General features: G+C 45.0%; 1 protein-coding gene across 1 annotated transcript in view; it reads right to left on the bottom strand.

Annotated features, from left to right (window-relative positions):
• uhrf2 (ubiquitin like with PHD and ring finger domains 2) overlaps window positions 1–17,404 on the bottom strand; it is a 149,956-nt gene that overhangs the window by 76,375 nt on the left and 56,177 nt on the right. Inside the window, exons 2-3 of the mRNA XM_084324594.1 lie at window positions 4,030–4,416; window positions 750–1,084 (exon numbers count right to left, since the gene is read on the bottom strand). Coding sequence (XP_084180720.1) covers window positions 750–1,084; window positions 4,030–4,416 — 722 coding nt within the window. The remainder of the gene's footprint in view (window positions 1–749; window positions 1,085–4,029; window positions 4,417–17,404) is intronic.

Raw genomic sequence — 17,404 nt, 5'->3', positions numbered from 1 at the left:
GCTATTCAGAGTAAAAGAAAGTAATAATAAATCAATATGGTACGATCAATACTGATGTCCTGTATTGGGGCGACAGTGGCTCAGGAGGTAGAGCTTGTCATCTGGTAATCCGAAGGTTTCTGGTTCGATACTGGCTCCTCCCAGCAGTGTGTCGAAGTGTCCTTGAGCAAGACACTTAACTGCTCCCAGATGAGCCGTCGGTGTCTGAATGTGTGAGTGAATGGGTGAATGTGAGGAATAAACCATAAAGCGATTGTACCATAAAGATGTAGCGCTTTACCAATTGACATTGTGGTGGGCCGCCTCAAATAGATAGTGTGTATGCAGGTGTACACATGCATACATACTCATTCCACACACACAAAAAAAACACATATATACACACACAGACGCACCACTCCGATTCGAAGTATTTGCAGCTTGCCACCCTAAAGAGTGTCTCACCACCCAGGGTGTGGAGGGTGATTTGGGTTAAATTGTGCGTGTGTGGGAGAACAAATCAAAGCAGACCAAAAACAAAACAGCACAATGCTGATACAATGCAGATCATGTCCGCTTGCGTATTAAGACAGCGTGCAGTTACCAGAGGCACCACGGTGATGATGACGTCTCCGGGGGAAGGAAGGAGTAGCGCTGAATTTCATCGTTTAACAACGCGTGTTTAGTATTCCCCTCCACCCCGCAGCATATTCAGCTGGTATCATAACAGCCACTCACCACACCATCATGACCCTGACTTAGTGACTTACTCATCATATTTAATGTGGTAAATGACGTCCTCCTCCCTCTCCTTGGCCTCCACTGTGGCTGGAGGCGTGGAGCCTTTGGCTGAGTCTGTTGTAGAGTCTGTTTGGGAGGTGGAGGCTCCACCACTGTCCAAGTTCAACACAATGTTATTCCCGTTACTGTCCGTGGTCGTCTGGCCCGGCTCGGCCTCCAGCTTGCCATTAGTCCTTTTGCTGGGCCGGCCCACCTTGCCCTTGGTCGGGGGTGTCTGTTCTTTGGGGGGGCGCGTCACTGCGTCAATGCAGGCCTCGAACCAGGCGCCGATGGTCACGTCCCTGCAGTCTACGAGCTCGTTGACCTGAGGGAGAGACAGCAGAGACCGTCAGACACACTACAGCACTGACTCTTATGTCAAATGGTGGCTGCTGCCATGTCACGATACTATAAAAAGGAGGCTAATCAAGGCTAGCTCCTCGGGGAGATCAATGAGGTATCTGATACTACAGGCCGATCTAGGAGAGCTCCACTAGGAGATCAATGAGGTATCTGTTGATTAATTTACTCATTCATTCTCTCTCTGAAATCAGCATTAAAGTTCATTAAGTAGCTGTAGCCTTGGAAACAACTAGAGAGGATGTGAATAAACAATCAAAACAATTAAATCAGGGCGGCCGGGTAGCGCAGCGGACTAAGCGTGCGTCCACCACCGCAGAGACACTGGTATCGAATCCAGCTGTCAGCGGTGCCTCCGGCTTGGCCGGTCGTCATACTGACACAATTGGCAGTGTCAGCGGGAGGGAAGCCGATGGGTGGCATTCTGGTCGTTGTAAACAGCGACTCCTACAGGTCGGTCAGGGCGCCTGCACAGCGAAGAAGGGATCTGGGTGAGGTAGTGTGCCCTCCCACGTGTTACACTCACCCAATGAGAGTCCTCGCTGCCAGGTGAAAAGAGGCTGCTGGCTGTCTCCCATGTATCGGAGGAAGCATGCGATAGAATTCAGGGCTCCCTAGACCGGCAAGTAGGGGGCAAATGTGTGCAACGACCAGGAAGGGGAAGGGGGAATTGGCATAATGACTAAATTGGGATGGGAGGAAAATACAAGAAAAATAGGAGAAAAAGTAGATACATTTTTTTTTAATCAGTTGACTACAGTACAAGGTCCATACCTTTCCCAATCCCAAATGTATGACAATACCTGTGGGACCTGGTTAGTAATGCCCCAGGCATGTGATCCTGCCTACTCCCCAGTCATCTGTTTATCCTGCCCGTCTCTAGTCTGCCTGGCACCACTACAAGCTCCCCTCCCAACACATATCACTCCCAGACGCTTTACTTAGCCAGCCAGCAACACACAGTAGGGCACACACACTGGCCCTGACTCAGAGTGTGTGTGTGTGTGTGTGTGTGTGTGTGTGTGTGTGTGTGTGTGTGTGTGTGTGTGTGTGTGTGTACAATGTGTGGCAGGTGGTCTTCAATAACGCCAGACCCCCTGCAGCCTGGCTGGCCTGACAGCCAATCATGAGTATCACAAAGTATGTGTGTGTGTGTGTGTGTGTGTGTGTGTGTGTGTGTGTGTGTGTGTGTGTGTGTGTGTGTGTGTGTGTGTGTGTATGACAGGTTGCTCCTTGTAATTTATGCTCTAAAAGGCAAAAGGTGACATTAAGTTATGCTCTAAAAGGCAGAAAGTGACCTTTTCACAAGGAGAGTCTGGGTTATGGACACTCGACAGACTGTCAAAACTATATCAAACACACACACACATACACACTGAGCCTTGGATGTCACTTTGGCTTCACTACAGTAGCTAAACACTTTGTGCCGCTGTGTCATGGGGTTGCTATGGCAATAGAAGCCAGGAGAGGGGAGGGGAGGGGCGGGGGGCTGCTAAGTCAAAAACCACTGCAGGCATGAGGACCTAACCCACTGAGCCGCTGGTATGCCTTTCACTATGGAAACCCACTGGTGAAAATAGCTGTATCACAGATTATATTGCTGTGAACACATGCCATGATGCTACTGACCATATTGGGCCAGTTTTAGACCTTTGGACTAGGGATGTCCCGATCACGTTTTTTTGCTCCCGATCCGATCCCGATCATGTGATTTTGAGTATCTACCAATACCGATATTTCCAGATCCGATCAAATTTTTTTTTTATTTTATTTTTTTTTAACTTTATTTTTTTTATTCAACAAACATGACCATGTTCACGTCTTAAACTCATACTGACTGAGGCCTTAGTTTTGGTTTTAAATTGCACATCATTCATTTATTTATTGTCACACAGAGCAGAAGAATTTTGCCAAAACAAACCAATCGTATCCAGCTGCAGAACGGCAGACCAGCCACACTCTCAGACCCAAACGCATTTCCTTTGATTTAATTATACATCAAATGATTTATGAAGTTAACTTTTCACCTGGATAACGTCAACATTCAGGGTGAATGTAATGTGAGAAATTGGGATAAAAAAAAATCAAATAAAAAATTGTATTTGGGTCTGAGAGTGTGGCTGGTCTGCCGTTCTGCAGCTGGATACTATTGGTTTGTTTTGGCAAAATTCTTCTGCTCTGTGTGACACTAAATAAATGAATGATGATATGTAATTTAAAACCAAAACTAAGGCCTCAGTATGAGTTTAAGACGTGAACATGGTCATGTTTGTTGAATAAAAAAAAAGTAAAAAAAATAATAATAAAAAAAAATTGCTGATTTTTATTTATTATTTTTTTGTCAATCCCGATCTTCGGAAAATCACGTGATTGGCCCCGATCCCGATCACGTGATCGGATCGGGACATCCCTACTTTGGACGACCCCGTTTTACATCTCTGCATTAAGCAAACGTCTTATCTTCGACCAAGCATATATACGTCACTCTGTCCATCTTGTCAAGTTTTAAAATATATATATTTATCTCAGACACGTTTAATACAGGACAAGAGTATGTGATTGGATGAAGAGCTGGGGTGAGACAGGATTGCTTTGGCCACTGGAGGCTGGGGGTTGTACAACTGAGCAGGAAAGAAGCCCCTCTGATTGGTCACGGTCATCATTTAAGATTCTCTTTTAATCGAAAATACAACTATGAATAAAATATCTTGTTCAAACAGGGGTTTCCTGTTTGTAAACAGGCTGTACTCTGAGCCAATCAGCAAAACCCACCGAAGCTGTAACATATACCATCCGGTGGACACCGTACCGTTCAGTGCAGACATGTTTGTCCGCAGGCTGTCCGCAGTGGGAATCTAAAACCCTAACCCAGTGTAACAGTGTTGGAGTCATTCTCAAGCCACATCTCACCTTGTAGACCCCGATGCCCGGGTCCACCAGCGCGGCGCGGCTGGACGTGGATGGCTGGATGTCCCGTGCCGGGCTGGGGGACTTGGAGCCGTTGTTGGACCTGGTGGAGTTAGTGCTGTTGTTGGGATCTGGCTTAGCTGCGTTACTGGTGCTGGTGATGATGCTACTGTTGCTCTTGCTGTTGACGGCGGTCATATCGTTTGAACTGGTCGCGGATGCGACCGGCGCCGCGCAGTTCTTGCTGGCAGGAACGGAAGGTGAACAAATCACGCCCCTGTTGTCCTTGGAGGCGGGGCTGTCGGGAGGGTCAGTCTGGGAGCGAATCAGCAGCTGGACGATGTCGTTGAGGCCCACGTTGTAGTCGAACAGCGTTTGGCCATCTTCCATCTGGAACAGAAGACACACACACATTAATGAACACCAGGACACACATGTTTAGACCCAATCAATTGAGTATTTTTATTATTATTTTTTTTACATCCATGTGATACCAAATGAACAGTGCTGCGTCGTGGAGTGTCCTCGGACAAACCCGCCGCACCACTCGTCAAGGACAAACAAAGAGCACTGGTAGATGGAGACAACATTCCAGCACTGAGCTGCGTGACAACAACCGTGTGTTGATCAGAAGGGAAGGAACAAACAAAAACCCACTCAGCGCTACACCACAACTCCACTACACCTGGAAACGCCTTGCTGTTGTTGGGGGGGGAGGGGTTGCCTGGGAGTGTCATTCACCATCCTCTGGTGTGACTGTAGAATCCGTGGATATGTACCGCTTCAGGCTGCTACCAAATGCAATGACAGGAGAACTATCCGCAACGACAAGCGTTTACGGTTGTAAAAGCCATTATTCGAGCATTGTAACACATTAAACAGGGGCTTACAGCGCTAGCAATCATGCAAAGCCACAAGGCAGTGGCGGCATGTACAGACATTCATACATTTATAGAATGGAATGGCTTTAAAACCAAACCTGACCCTCCAATTGCCTTCCACCGTTGCGACTTTCTCAAATAAATTAATAAATAAATAAATGAGTAAATGTGATGCAAGAGGAGATGGTGGATGAGGGAGGTGGGGGGTGGCTGGGTTGCTATGGCAACCAATAAAGAGGAACCCGCCCCAAACACCTTATTATCCAACCACACCCCATCCACCGACATCGCATACCACACAATCTCAGTCTTCAACCCCCCCCCCCCCCCCCCCCCCCCCGCCCCCTCATCTCTTGCTGGCTCTCAGGTGGCGAGGCAGCACATTATCGCAGTTATGGTGCGTCTCAGAAACTGGCTACGGCTCAGAAGAAAAACAAGGTCTCCAGGAAAAATAAATAAACGTTTAAGCGTTTCTCTTGTATCTTTCACCGCTGTTGGGAGGCTGGAGATCGTGGTGGACACCCCAACTCATTACCACTGCTGTTAATTTCCCTCCTCAAACCCCACAAGCCCCCCATTGTATTGGAGGGACAGGCAGACAAGCATGGAGGGACAGGCATGGAGGGACAGGCAGACAGGCATGGAGGGACAGGCATGGAGGGACAAGGCAGACAGGCATGGAGGGACAGGCAGACGCATGGAGGGACAGGCAGACGCATGGAGGGACCAGGCAGACAGGCATGGAGGGACCAGGCAGACAGGCATGGAGGGACAGGCAGACAGGCATGGAGGGACAGGCAGACAGGCATGGAGGGACAGGCAGACAGGCATGGAGGGACAGGCAGACAGGCATGGAGGGACAGGCAGACAGGCATGGAGGGACAGGCAGACAGGCATGGCCGCAGCCGCGCTCTTGCCCCTCTTCCCCTCCTCCTTATGAAAAGGGAGTGAGGAGGAAATCGGCGCAGTGGCACGACGAGAGAGAGAGCGCAATTTCCCCTCCTCCTCGTTTTTAATAGTCTCATGAAATTTAGATCAGAGGAGCATTGGCATAAAAAATACAGCAGTACAGTCGTTGCTATACTCACCTGTCTGTCTGTCTGTCTGTCTGTCTGTCTGTCTGTCTGTCTGTCTGTCTGTCTGTCTGTCTGTCTGTCTGTCTGTCTGTCTGTCTGTCTGTAGTCACTGAGTCTGTCTCTCTCACAGTCTATCTCTCTGACTGGCTGTCACTGTTTGCTTGGGTCCTGTAGGAACAGAGAGACCGACAGACAGACAGACTGACAGAAAGCATCTTTAACACAAAGAATAAGAGACTTGGCCAGGTCCACAGAGAGTGGCTCGCTGTGACAAAGACACACACACACACACACATAATAAATCAGTCATAAGGAATGGCCAGAGCGACATATTTCACGCCTTGCATCAAAACTATAAACCATATCGGAGCTGCCCCGGCTGTCGACGGCGACTCAATTACCACTGGTATAATCTGTACCGCAGCCCAGAGCGAAGCAATCAGCTTCTCAGCCGCTATGTTTTACAGCCTCGGCAGCGGTAATAAGCAGCCCGATGATATTCAAAACAAGGCAAGCCGCCATCCAACACGGCCAATGTTACAACACTCCCAATTATTTCTCGAGGTTAGCACATCTTCTGGAGAAACATTTGGCGTCTTGGATAATCTGTATGGGGGCCGGGTTGACTGCCGTTATCATCCAGTTCAATACAAAAAGGATGGGAATCTTTTCTCTCTCTCGTTCAGACATTAAAAGACGCAGTAGTAGAATAGAACCCCTTCTGGTGGCTCCATTATGTGACTCACTAAAAATGTTGAGTCCAATCAGTTCCAGCAAGACACTATCAGCACCAGTAACACATTGTTAGGAATGCTTCTTGGGCCAACTGGAGACAATTCAGTGGGAAAAATACTCTGAGGCGTGGTCGAAAATATAAATCTATTGTACGGAAAAGGGTTGTGTGTGTGTGTGTGTGTGTTTGTACGGCAAAGGGTTGTGTGTGTGTGTGTGTGTGTGTGTGCGCGTGTGCGTGCGTGCGTGTGAGCTAGAATAGAATGAACTCTTCTTGACTTGGCCGATTCCTCACCAGCATTTGAGCGGCCATGCCCACAGACTAGGACCACTCCCTCATAGTCCATTAATCGGTTGTTTGGTCTTAAGTCAACCATGAATTTGTTAGTCGATTAGCCCATTTTCATGTTTTCATCTATCTTTTTTTTTTTTTTTTTTTCTAAAAAGGGATGGACAACAACATGAAGGAGCACATCTCTACTCAGCACTATGATGAACATGAAGGAGCACATCTATACTCAGCACTATGAACAACATGAAGGAGCACATCTCTACTCAGCACTATGAACAACATGAAGGAGCACATCTCTACTCAGCACTATGAACAACATGAAGGAGCACATCTCTACTCAGCACTATGATGAACATGAAGGAGCACATCTCTACTCAGCACTATGAACAACATGAAGGAGCACATCTCTACTCAGCACTATGAACAACATGAAGGAGCACATCTCTACTCAGCACTATGAACAACATGAAGGAGCACATCTCTACTCAGAGTCAGCACTATGAACAACATGAAGGAGCACATCTCTACTCAGCACTATGAACAACATGAAGGAGCACATCTCTACTCAGAGTCAGCACTATGAACAACATGAAGGAGCACATCTCTACTCAGCACTATGAACAACATGAAGGAGCACATCTCTACTCAGCACTAGGGGTGGACGGTATGGTCTAAAATGTATATCACGGTATAATTTGAAGCATAGACGGTAACGGTATATAACGGTATCAGTGTTTCTGTTAGAATAATTTTTTTTGCCTGATAGGCAGGCTATATAAAGAATGACATCCTCAAGGCATGTAGATTTATAATATTTTAACTTAAAACTAGGCTACTTTTGTGTATAAAGTCATTATATTCCAAATAAAATAAGTCCTGAGTCGAGACTCCGTGCTGCTCCCATTGCAAACAGCGGGGCTGGATGCTGGATTTTGCTAGAAGCATATGTAGCTGCAAAGCCGCAGAGCCAGGGGCGCTTTCAGGTCTGGTCACAGGCCCGCTCAACAGCGCCCCCCCACCCAACGGCTGAATTGCCAATGGCTGAATTGGAGTATTGCACAGTGCCATTGGCAATTCAGCCGTTGGGTGGGGGGGTGCTGTTGAGCGGGCCTGTGACCAGACCTGAAAGCGCCCCTGGCTCTGCGGCTCTGCAGCTGCATGCTATTCGCAAATCCACTGCTGCAGCCTTCCTCCCGCTGCAGCCGTCGTTATCATAACACTACACACATATCATAATGTTTACAGCAAACTGTAGTTGATCACCAGGTATGTTTTATTAACGTAGAATAATTCATATAAGAAAAACGATAGGGAAATCTCTTACCTTTCTCCACTGGTTAAAAATGCCAGGAACTGAAATTGAAACTTGCTGTGCGCCGCGGTGATATGTGTTTATTATGAAATGACAATTGCGTGTTGACACGCCCACTGCGCGAAGCCTCCTAAATAACTTTTTCCAGTTTGCACATATCTATTATCTATGACTAATTCTATCTATTTTTAGGGGCAAATGCGATTGAAATAGTCGCGCTGTGGTTACATGACGTCATTGCTATTTTAGAGCTGCTCTACCGGTTACACGGTATAGTCAAAATCCATACCGTAGAGCAAATTAATACCGTTTATACCGTATACCGTTTATACCGTCCACCCCTACTCAGCACTATGAACAACATGAAGGAGCACATCTCTACTCAGCAGTCAGCACTATGATGAACATGAAGGAGCACATCTCTACTCAGCACTATGATGAACATGAAGGAGCACATCTCTACTCAGCACTATGATGAACATGAAGGAGCACATCTCTACTCAGCACTATGATGAACATGAAGGAGCACATCTCTACTCAGCACTATGATGAACATGAAGGAGCACATCTCTACTCAGCACTATGATGAACATGAAGGAGCACATCTCTACTCAGCACTATGATGAACATGAAGGAGCACATCTCTACTCAGCACTATGATGAACATGAAGGAGCACATCTCTACTCAGCACTATGATGAACATGAAGGAGCACATCTCTACTCAGCACTATGATGAACATGAAGGAGCACATCTCTACTCAGCACTATGAACAACATGAAGGAGCACATCTCTACTCAGCACTATGATGAACATGAAGGAGCACATCTCTACTCAGCACTATGAACAACATGAAGGAGCACATCTCAACTCAGCACTATGAACATGAAGGAGCACATCTCTACTCAGCACTATGATGAACATGAAGGAGCACATCTCTACTCAGCACTATGATGAACATGAAGGAGCACATCTCTACTCAGCACTATGATGAACATGAAGGAGCACATCTCTACTCAGCACTATGATGAACATGAAGGAGCACATCTCTACTCAGCACTATGATGAACATGAAGGAGCACATCTCTACTCAGCACTATGATGAACATGAAGGAGCACATCTCTACTCAGCACTATGAACAACATGAAGGAGCACATCTCTACTCGGCACTATGATGAACATGAAGGAGCACATCTCTACTCAGCACTATGAACAACATGAAGGAGCACATCTCTACTCAGCACTATGATGAACATGAAGGAGCACATCTCTACTCAGCACTATGAACAACATGAAGGAGCACATCTCTACTCAGCACTATGATGAACATGAAGGAGCACATCTCTACTCAGCACTATGATGAACATGAAGGAGCACATCTCTACTCAGCACTATGATGAACATGAAGGAGCACATCTCTACTCAGCACTATGAACAACATGAAGGAGCACATCTCTACTCAGCACTATGATGAACATGAAGGAGCACATCTCTACTCAGCACTATGATGAACATGAAGGAGCACATCTCTACTCAGCACTATGGACAACATGAAGGAGCACATCTCTACTCGGCACTATGATGAACATGAAGGAGCACATCTCTACTCAGCACTATGATGAACATGAAGGAGCACATCTCTCTGCATGATCGCATGTGGGAAACACAATTTTACAGATTTGTCAATAACATCAGCTAATCAATTAAATCTGTAAAATCCATGACTATTATTAGTCTTAGGGGTGGGCGATATATCGAGTATACTCGATGTATCGCGGATTGTTCTACCCGAGATGTAGTACTGTACTATATCGCGAACATCGAGTATTTAGTTTATATGGCGCGGCCCGCGGCCGAGAGACACTCGCAGTGTTTTCCTCGAGAAGGGACGGCGGAGCTATAGACTAACGTTAGTGTATTGGTCCCGAGTGTAGCAGGGACGGCGGAGCTATAGGCTAACGTTAGTGTAGTCAGGGCTGTACAGTGCGATATAATGTTGCGGTTGTAATTTCATTAGACAGACCAGCGCGGACCTTTAATAACATGTAATTTAATTGACACGAGCAAAGAGCTAACGGTAGCTGCTAACCAAGGTATCCATTAGGATTATGCTAAGCTAACTTGGAAAACGGTCAAAGCGGACTCCACAAGACTAGTTCCATTCGTGAGGAAAGGGGGTGGGTTATATTGACAACGCTTGACAACAGCAGTTTAAACATAACTTCATATTTATTGGTTATTCGTTTCTGTATAATATACAGTGTATATCATTCAATTTCCATCTCCGTGTGTCTCCATCTCCATCTCTTCCTGTTTACATTCGAGTGTGACGTCATCACCTACGGCAGCTTAGACGATCAAAACGCGAACCTAGAACAAAACCCGAGGGGGGGGGGGGCTGGCTCTCTTGTTCATTCTCGCCCCCTCTCTCTCTCTCTCTCTCTCTCGCTCTCTCTCTACATTCAATGATTTGAAGTAGCCAAACGTTACAGACAGTATAAATACTAACTGGATAGTTGATGATATAAACATTTAATTTCATTATCTGAAATATTCTAAAATCATTAAGTCTGCTATAAGCCATTATACCTTTGTGTGTGATTATTATTTTCTCACAGTAGGGTGTGTATATATATACATATATATATGTGTGTGTGTGTTTGGCTAAAGTGGATAGAAAACACAGTACTGTGTAAAAGTCTTAGGCACCCAAGAGTTTTTATATAAATTGTCTTAGATGTAAATAATTTTTTATTAGTGTGTCAGTAGACTACTCTTAGTACATTTTCATTAAATTATAAAATAATTTAAAGTAAAATAATGCAAACATATGTTGCAGGGACTTATTATAATCATCATATTGGCATGACTGTATGCATCAAAGGGTTAAATCAAGCATTTTTAAGTGATTTAGAGGAAATGTCAAAATATCGCGATATATATCGTGTATCGCGATATGGCCAAAAAATATCGCGATATCATTTAGAGGCCATATCGCCCAGCCCTAAGTCGACTTAAGTATTTCTTGGTAAATGATAAATGGACATTTATACAGTGCCTTTTTTGGGGTTCTGCGGACAGCCCTACCACCACCATATTTGAAAGACTAATTCATATACATAACAAGCAAAGATACAGCTCTAACCGTGACAAACAAGAGGCACAGCTGCCTAGATGCCTGTAAGAGGAATAACACATCTAGGACATGAGATACAAGATACATGAGCAGTGTTTCCCCTAAGATCTTTTTCAGGGGGGGGTGGCTAGTGTTGTTGCGGGGCGCGCGTGTCACGGATACCTGGTGTCAACACTACAGTGTCGTCAATAGACGTGTGCGCAGTAAGGCGGTTGTTAGTATCGGTGCATTTCTCTACACTGAGCTGAAATTAAACGATTGCACATAAATTATGTAAATAAATATTTTATTTACAACACATACATTCACTTATTTACAATTACAATTACTTATTTAAATACAGTAGTGACAACACACATATGAACTACTTACAATACAGGGAGGCACATACAAAGCTTATAACTATAATATAGAATATAGATATAGCCCTGCAAACACCGCAACTCACAGTGAAAATGCCTATATTTTAAAACGTGGCGCATTTACTACAGGATGAGGATAATAGCTGGCAGAGAAAGAGTTAATAACAGTACATGTGATATTCCTTAAAACCTTAAAAGGAACATACCAACATTTTGGGGAAATTAGCTTACCGTCTTCTCCAGAGAGAGACAAGAAGATAAATACCAGTTTCCTCTCTGTGTGTTCAGTGGAATGTTATCTGGCTGCATGTTAGCCTAGCTTAGCACAATGAATGGAAGCGGACAGTGCCGGTTAGCCTTCGGGAGAGGTGTTAGTTGGACAATGCCTAGGCTAACCGGTACTGTCTGCTTCCATTCATTGTGCTAAGCTAGGCTAACATATTCCACGCATTCCAGTTCCACCTGGTTCTTCTGACTTCTCTTAGGCTAACATCCCCCCGCTCTCTGGGGACCGGACAGAACTGGATGGGTTGCCCACGAGACAGCAACACGGCTCGTCTGCATGACAGATAGTAAGACATGACTGCATAAGTTAGTGAGATACTTGGGAAATGTGACTACCATTAGGTCCGCACACTGGGTCTCCACAGGCCAGATGCAGTGTACACATACAGATTATTACTACGCCGGGTGTTTCCACGAAGACGTTGGAATTCATTAAAAAAGCCTGGTAAGTAGGGCTGGGAGGAACAGTTTATTTTAAGGTATACCAGCATGGAGCCATACAAAGACAGAAGTGCTCAGTCCCACAGCTCACTGTATACCATTACTAACAACTAGGGCTGACCCCCAAAATCCCCCATTAGTCGAATAGTCGACTAATCGATCGAAAGGAGGACTGCCAACCTCTTAGTCGAATGCAAAAAAATATATATATTATAATTATTATTATTATTATAATACTTTTTATTTTATTTTATTTTTTTATCATTCGTTCCAAAAGCAAAGAGGCCTAGAAGTGTGGCTAACGCTAATGGCATGCATACCAGAGGCTAACTGCCTAAGAAAACAGGCACAGAGGCACTGAAAGAGGATTTTACCCATCTAATGAACACACTAGACTAGACAAATATCAAGATGTATCCATCAGTGGACCAATTGCATGCTTTTGCAGAGAACAAGAAGCCTTCCGTCGACTCCTTCAGACATTAAGCACCCCCACAGCCCAAATAGAATGATAAAAAAATATATATAATTATACTTTTTATTTTTTTATTCTTAATTTTTTTTTATCGGCTCATTTCGGCGACTACAAGTCGACTATACAAATCCTTAGTCGGGGACAACCCTACCCACAACCATTATTACCAGTGTTTCCCCTACCACTGCCTTAGAGGTGCGGCCCGCCTCCCCAAATTAACCTACCACCCCTTAACACATTGTCTGCCACGCAGTTTGCCCATCTTATACCACTCTCTGCCAGTGCTGTAAGCCTATGGAGTCGCTCACCTTCTTTGCAGGGCTATAACTTTTAAAATATTATAGCTATATCGACATTACTATGGCCCATTCAACATCACGTATCTATGGTTCCGGATGTGGGAACGTTATATTTTTCCATTCATACATTGTCGTGTTAATACCGTCGTGAATATAAGTATGTTTTTAGAGTGTAGAGCAGTAATTCCTAGAATGCAAGTTATAGGCCCCAACGCATATTATACATAATCGATTGGCGTTTCATTCCTATACACGCTATATTAAAAAATTCAAATGCATATGATCGCTATACATTATGCTCCATCATGCGTGAAGGAAAGGGGGGGGGGGGGGGTCGTTTATGATTCCTTGATTGTCAGTAACGGCTTTCTTTAGTACGACATCATACGTTGATCAGATGGATTGCAATGAAATAAATGGACAATCGAGCTGGAATTAACGTTAGATTCCTCTTACCTGTGGCCGATGAGTCTGGAGAAAAAAGATTCCAATTATTGATTTCGATCTGCTAGATCCATTTTCCGTTTGTACGACGCAATAAAGTATATTGATTCTTGCGTCTCGAAAGCGATCCAATGCACTCGAGTGTTTGTCTGGATTCACATAACAAGATAGCTCTGCCCGGAACATTTTCCCCGATGCACAGAGTGCCCCATCCGGTTTAGAGTAGAGTGCAACTCGCCCGAAATCCACCAGGCGGCGGTATTGAGGCGTTGCAATATCAGACAGAGTCCAGAGGCTCCCACATCCTTGCTGGATGAATTATGAATGCCAATAGTGAATAAAGGAAATAACGATCATAAAAACGAGTAAACTCGTTGTTGGCGTTATTAGATTGGCGGGCAATAACAAGTATACTCGTTTTTGGCGCAGAACCAGTTAACGGATTGCAAGAATGTACGCACTGCAACATTTTGCAAAAGATGGTAAATGCCTGTTTTTTTATATAGCGCTTTTATCCAAAGCACTTTACAATTTGTTACTCACATTTTACCCATTCACTCACACACCGACGGCGGAGGCAACGATGCAAGGTGCCAACTTGCTCATCGGGAGCAATTAGGGGTTAAGTGTCTTGCTCAAGGACACATCGACACACTGCCCGGGAATCAAACCGGGAACCTCCGGATTGCCAGACGACTGCTCTACCTCCCGAGTCACTGTCGCCCCAAAAGAGTGAGAGAGAAAGAAAGAAAGACTAGGATCACAGTGCAGGCCTGTGTTTGTGAGTGAATGTGTGTGTGTGTGTGTGTGTGTGTGTGTGTGTGTGTGTGTGTGTGTGTGTGTGTGTGTGTGTGTGTGTGTGTGTGTGTGTGTGTGTGTGTGTGTGTGTGTGTGTGTGTGTGTGTGTGTGTGTGTGTGTGTGTGTGTGTGTGTGTGTCAGAAGTGCATGCAGGGAGGCATGCTTGTAGACCAGCAGTTCTCAAACTGCGGGTCGCAGTGGGGTCGCGCATTGGCAAAAAGAATTCATAACTCAGATTGAGTTTTCCACCTGGCAGCTGTGTGTATTTGCCATGTCTCGCCCCTTCAGGCCGACACACAGTATTCCAATACACATCTCAGTACATCCTGCGCATTTATAATCGCGGGAGGGGGGGGGTCTGGTCTTTTGTGTGTAACCTGGACTCGCAATGGATAGGTTTGTGAGAAGCGGTGCCGGTTGGCCACAATGAAATGGGCTCTGCGCATAACCAGCTGCTCTCGAGGCAGAGTATTAAATCGCCTTTTTTAACTCAGAGAAGAAGCGCAGATTTTCCTTGCAGACAAAAACAACCCATTGTAGCCACTAGAAGGTCTCATTGAACAATTTCGGAGAGAGAGTGTGGACAATTTGGACAACTGGCTCAAAGATCTGTTCATTACGCATGACGCAGCAGGCCACTGTCTGAGCAGGAAGCGCTCAATGATCTTTCGTGTGACGACTGACAAGCTACTGAAAGTCAAGTTCACTGGACAGGCCCTCGCAAAGTTCTGGATATCAGTCCAGAACGAGTACCCAGTGTTGTGTAATAATGTGCTGAGAACATACCTCTGTGAGGCCGGATTTTCAGAGTAGAAGCGGATCTCCACCAAAACGCATGTGAACGCATTTTCTTTTCATGTTCTGGCAACATATTTTGGCTAAATATGCCTCGTTTTATAAATGTGTATACAGAAACAATTCCGTTGCTTTTGTTGATAATATTCATTCATTTCATATTCCTTATTTCCACGTTGAAATTACGTGATACATTAAGTGTGGGGTCACCAAAAAAAATCCTAAATAAAATGGGGTTGTGGTATAAAAAAGTTTGAGAACCCCTGTTGTAGACTGTGTGTGTGTGTGTGTGTGTGTGTGTGTGTGTGTGTGTGTGTGTGTGTGTGTGTGTGTGTGTGTGTGTGTGTGTGTGTGTGTGTGTGTGTGTGTGTGTGTGTGTGTGTGTGTGTGTGTGGCAACACAAACACACACTTTGTCAGAACTGGGTAGGGTTGCACGATTAATCGTAAAAAAATCTTATGCAATCTCATTTCTAAATGACGACAATTCTGATGTATAACATTTGCGTCAAAATGGAGATTGGTTGCATTAAAACACTCGTTCCTATTCCCCTATGCATTCACGTCACGGTGCATTCACGTGTTGACTTATTTGCTTCGGAACAATCACAGTTGCGATATCAATCACACTTGCACAATGTAAAGCAAAACACGCTATTAATTCAACATTCAATATATTTTCTTACTTTTGTGCTGACTTGTCACCAGATTCCTGTTTTTGGGTTCCAGATGAGAGGTAGGAGCTGGACAACACAACGGTTCCATAGCCTGAAGTCATACAGTCCAAAGTTTATAAAAGTCCGACGGAAAATGAGTTTTGTAGATGTTTTGTAATGTGTGTACCGGGGAAAAACAGCGTATTTATCTAAAATGGCCGTCCACTTCATAACATTCTGACGCTAGAGTCTGGACAAAGGTCAGAACCGAAAGTGGTCATTTGACGGAGCGCTTGTCAAATGACGCCCTGAGCTGACTGACGAGAGCAAAGTGCCGCGACGCACGCGTGTCCCGTGCACGGGGGTAAGAGAGGAAAAGAGACTAGAGTTATTTTGTATGTTACAAGAGACTTGTAACCTGTTAAGCTGTAGCCCTATTTTCAGAAATGTCCTAAGTAAATGGAAGATTGCTCCACTTCTACAAGGTAAATTTTCATGTTCTTGGTATCTAGGAACATCTAGGGACCTGGGGGTATGTATTCTCAGTGTCCGAAATATTGTGTCTGTTACTAGGGTTGAGTAAATTGTAATGAAATAAAGGAGAATATAAATAATGATTTCTTTTTTTGCATCTGTGCCGGTGAATAACACCATGTTACAATTGTGCTGGAATCGAGCTCGCTCACTGAGCTCATTCAGCACCTTCTTGAGATCAAGTGTACAGGGAAGGGAAGATGATTAAACAGAAGAATTTGTAGATACAGTAATAAATTATAAACAATTTTAATTATAAATTCATATTTGACCTTTTTTTATCTACTTTTTCTCCCCATTTTCTATTTTTATCCCTTCCCCAATTTCGTATTGTCCAATTCTACCCTCCCCTGTCTCGAACGCTGTTAGGCCATGCCTCCCACAAGCCGGCTGCAATGTGGACGAAGCCTTGCATCACGTGTCCTTTCCGGTACTCGAGGAGGCAGCCGTCGCATCTTTTCACCTGTACAGCGCGATCTCTCAGCGGCGAGGGTCTGCGTGGGAGGGACAGCCGTCGCTTCCTGATTCTACTGCGCAGGCGCACCAACCGACCTGTAGGAGTCGCGGTCCACAACGTCCGATCCCCACCCACCAGCTTCCAACCCCCTAATACTGCCAATTGTATTAGTATGAACTACCAGCCAAGCTGGTAGCAACGCCGAGAGCTGGGCTCTAACCCAGCATCTCCTGAGTTGGTGGCGAGCCCACCTCGCCGCCCCAAATTCATATTTGACCTTGAACTTGACCTTATTATGGCCAAATCATACATCTATGGATAGGGAAAAAGCTCCTCTTTCCAATGGCAGTGTTAACACTTTGGGTGCCATGGGTTAAATTCATGATATACCATAGATTGCCAG

The sequence above is a fragment of the Notolepis coatsorum genome (genome assembly GCF_963971535.1).
Source record: "Notolepis coatsorum genome assembly, chromosome: 11".
Lineage (NCBI taxonomy): Eukaryota > Metazoa > Chordata > Actinopteri > Aulopiformes > Paralepididae > Notolepis > Notolepis coatsorum.
This window is presented reverse-complemented; position numbering and strand designations above follow the sequence as displayed.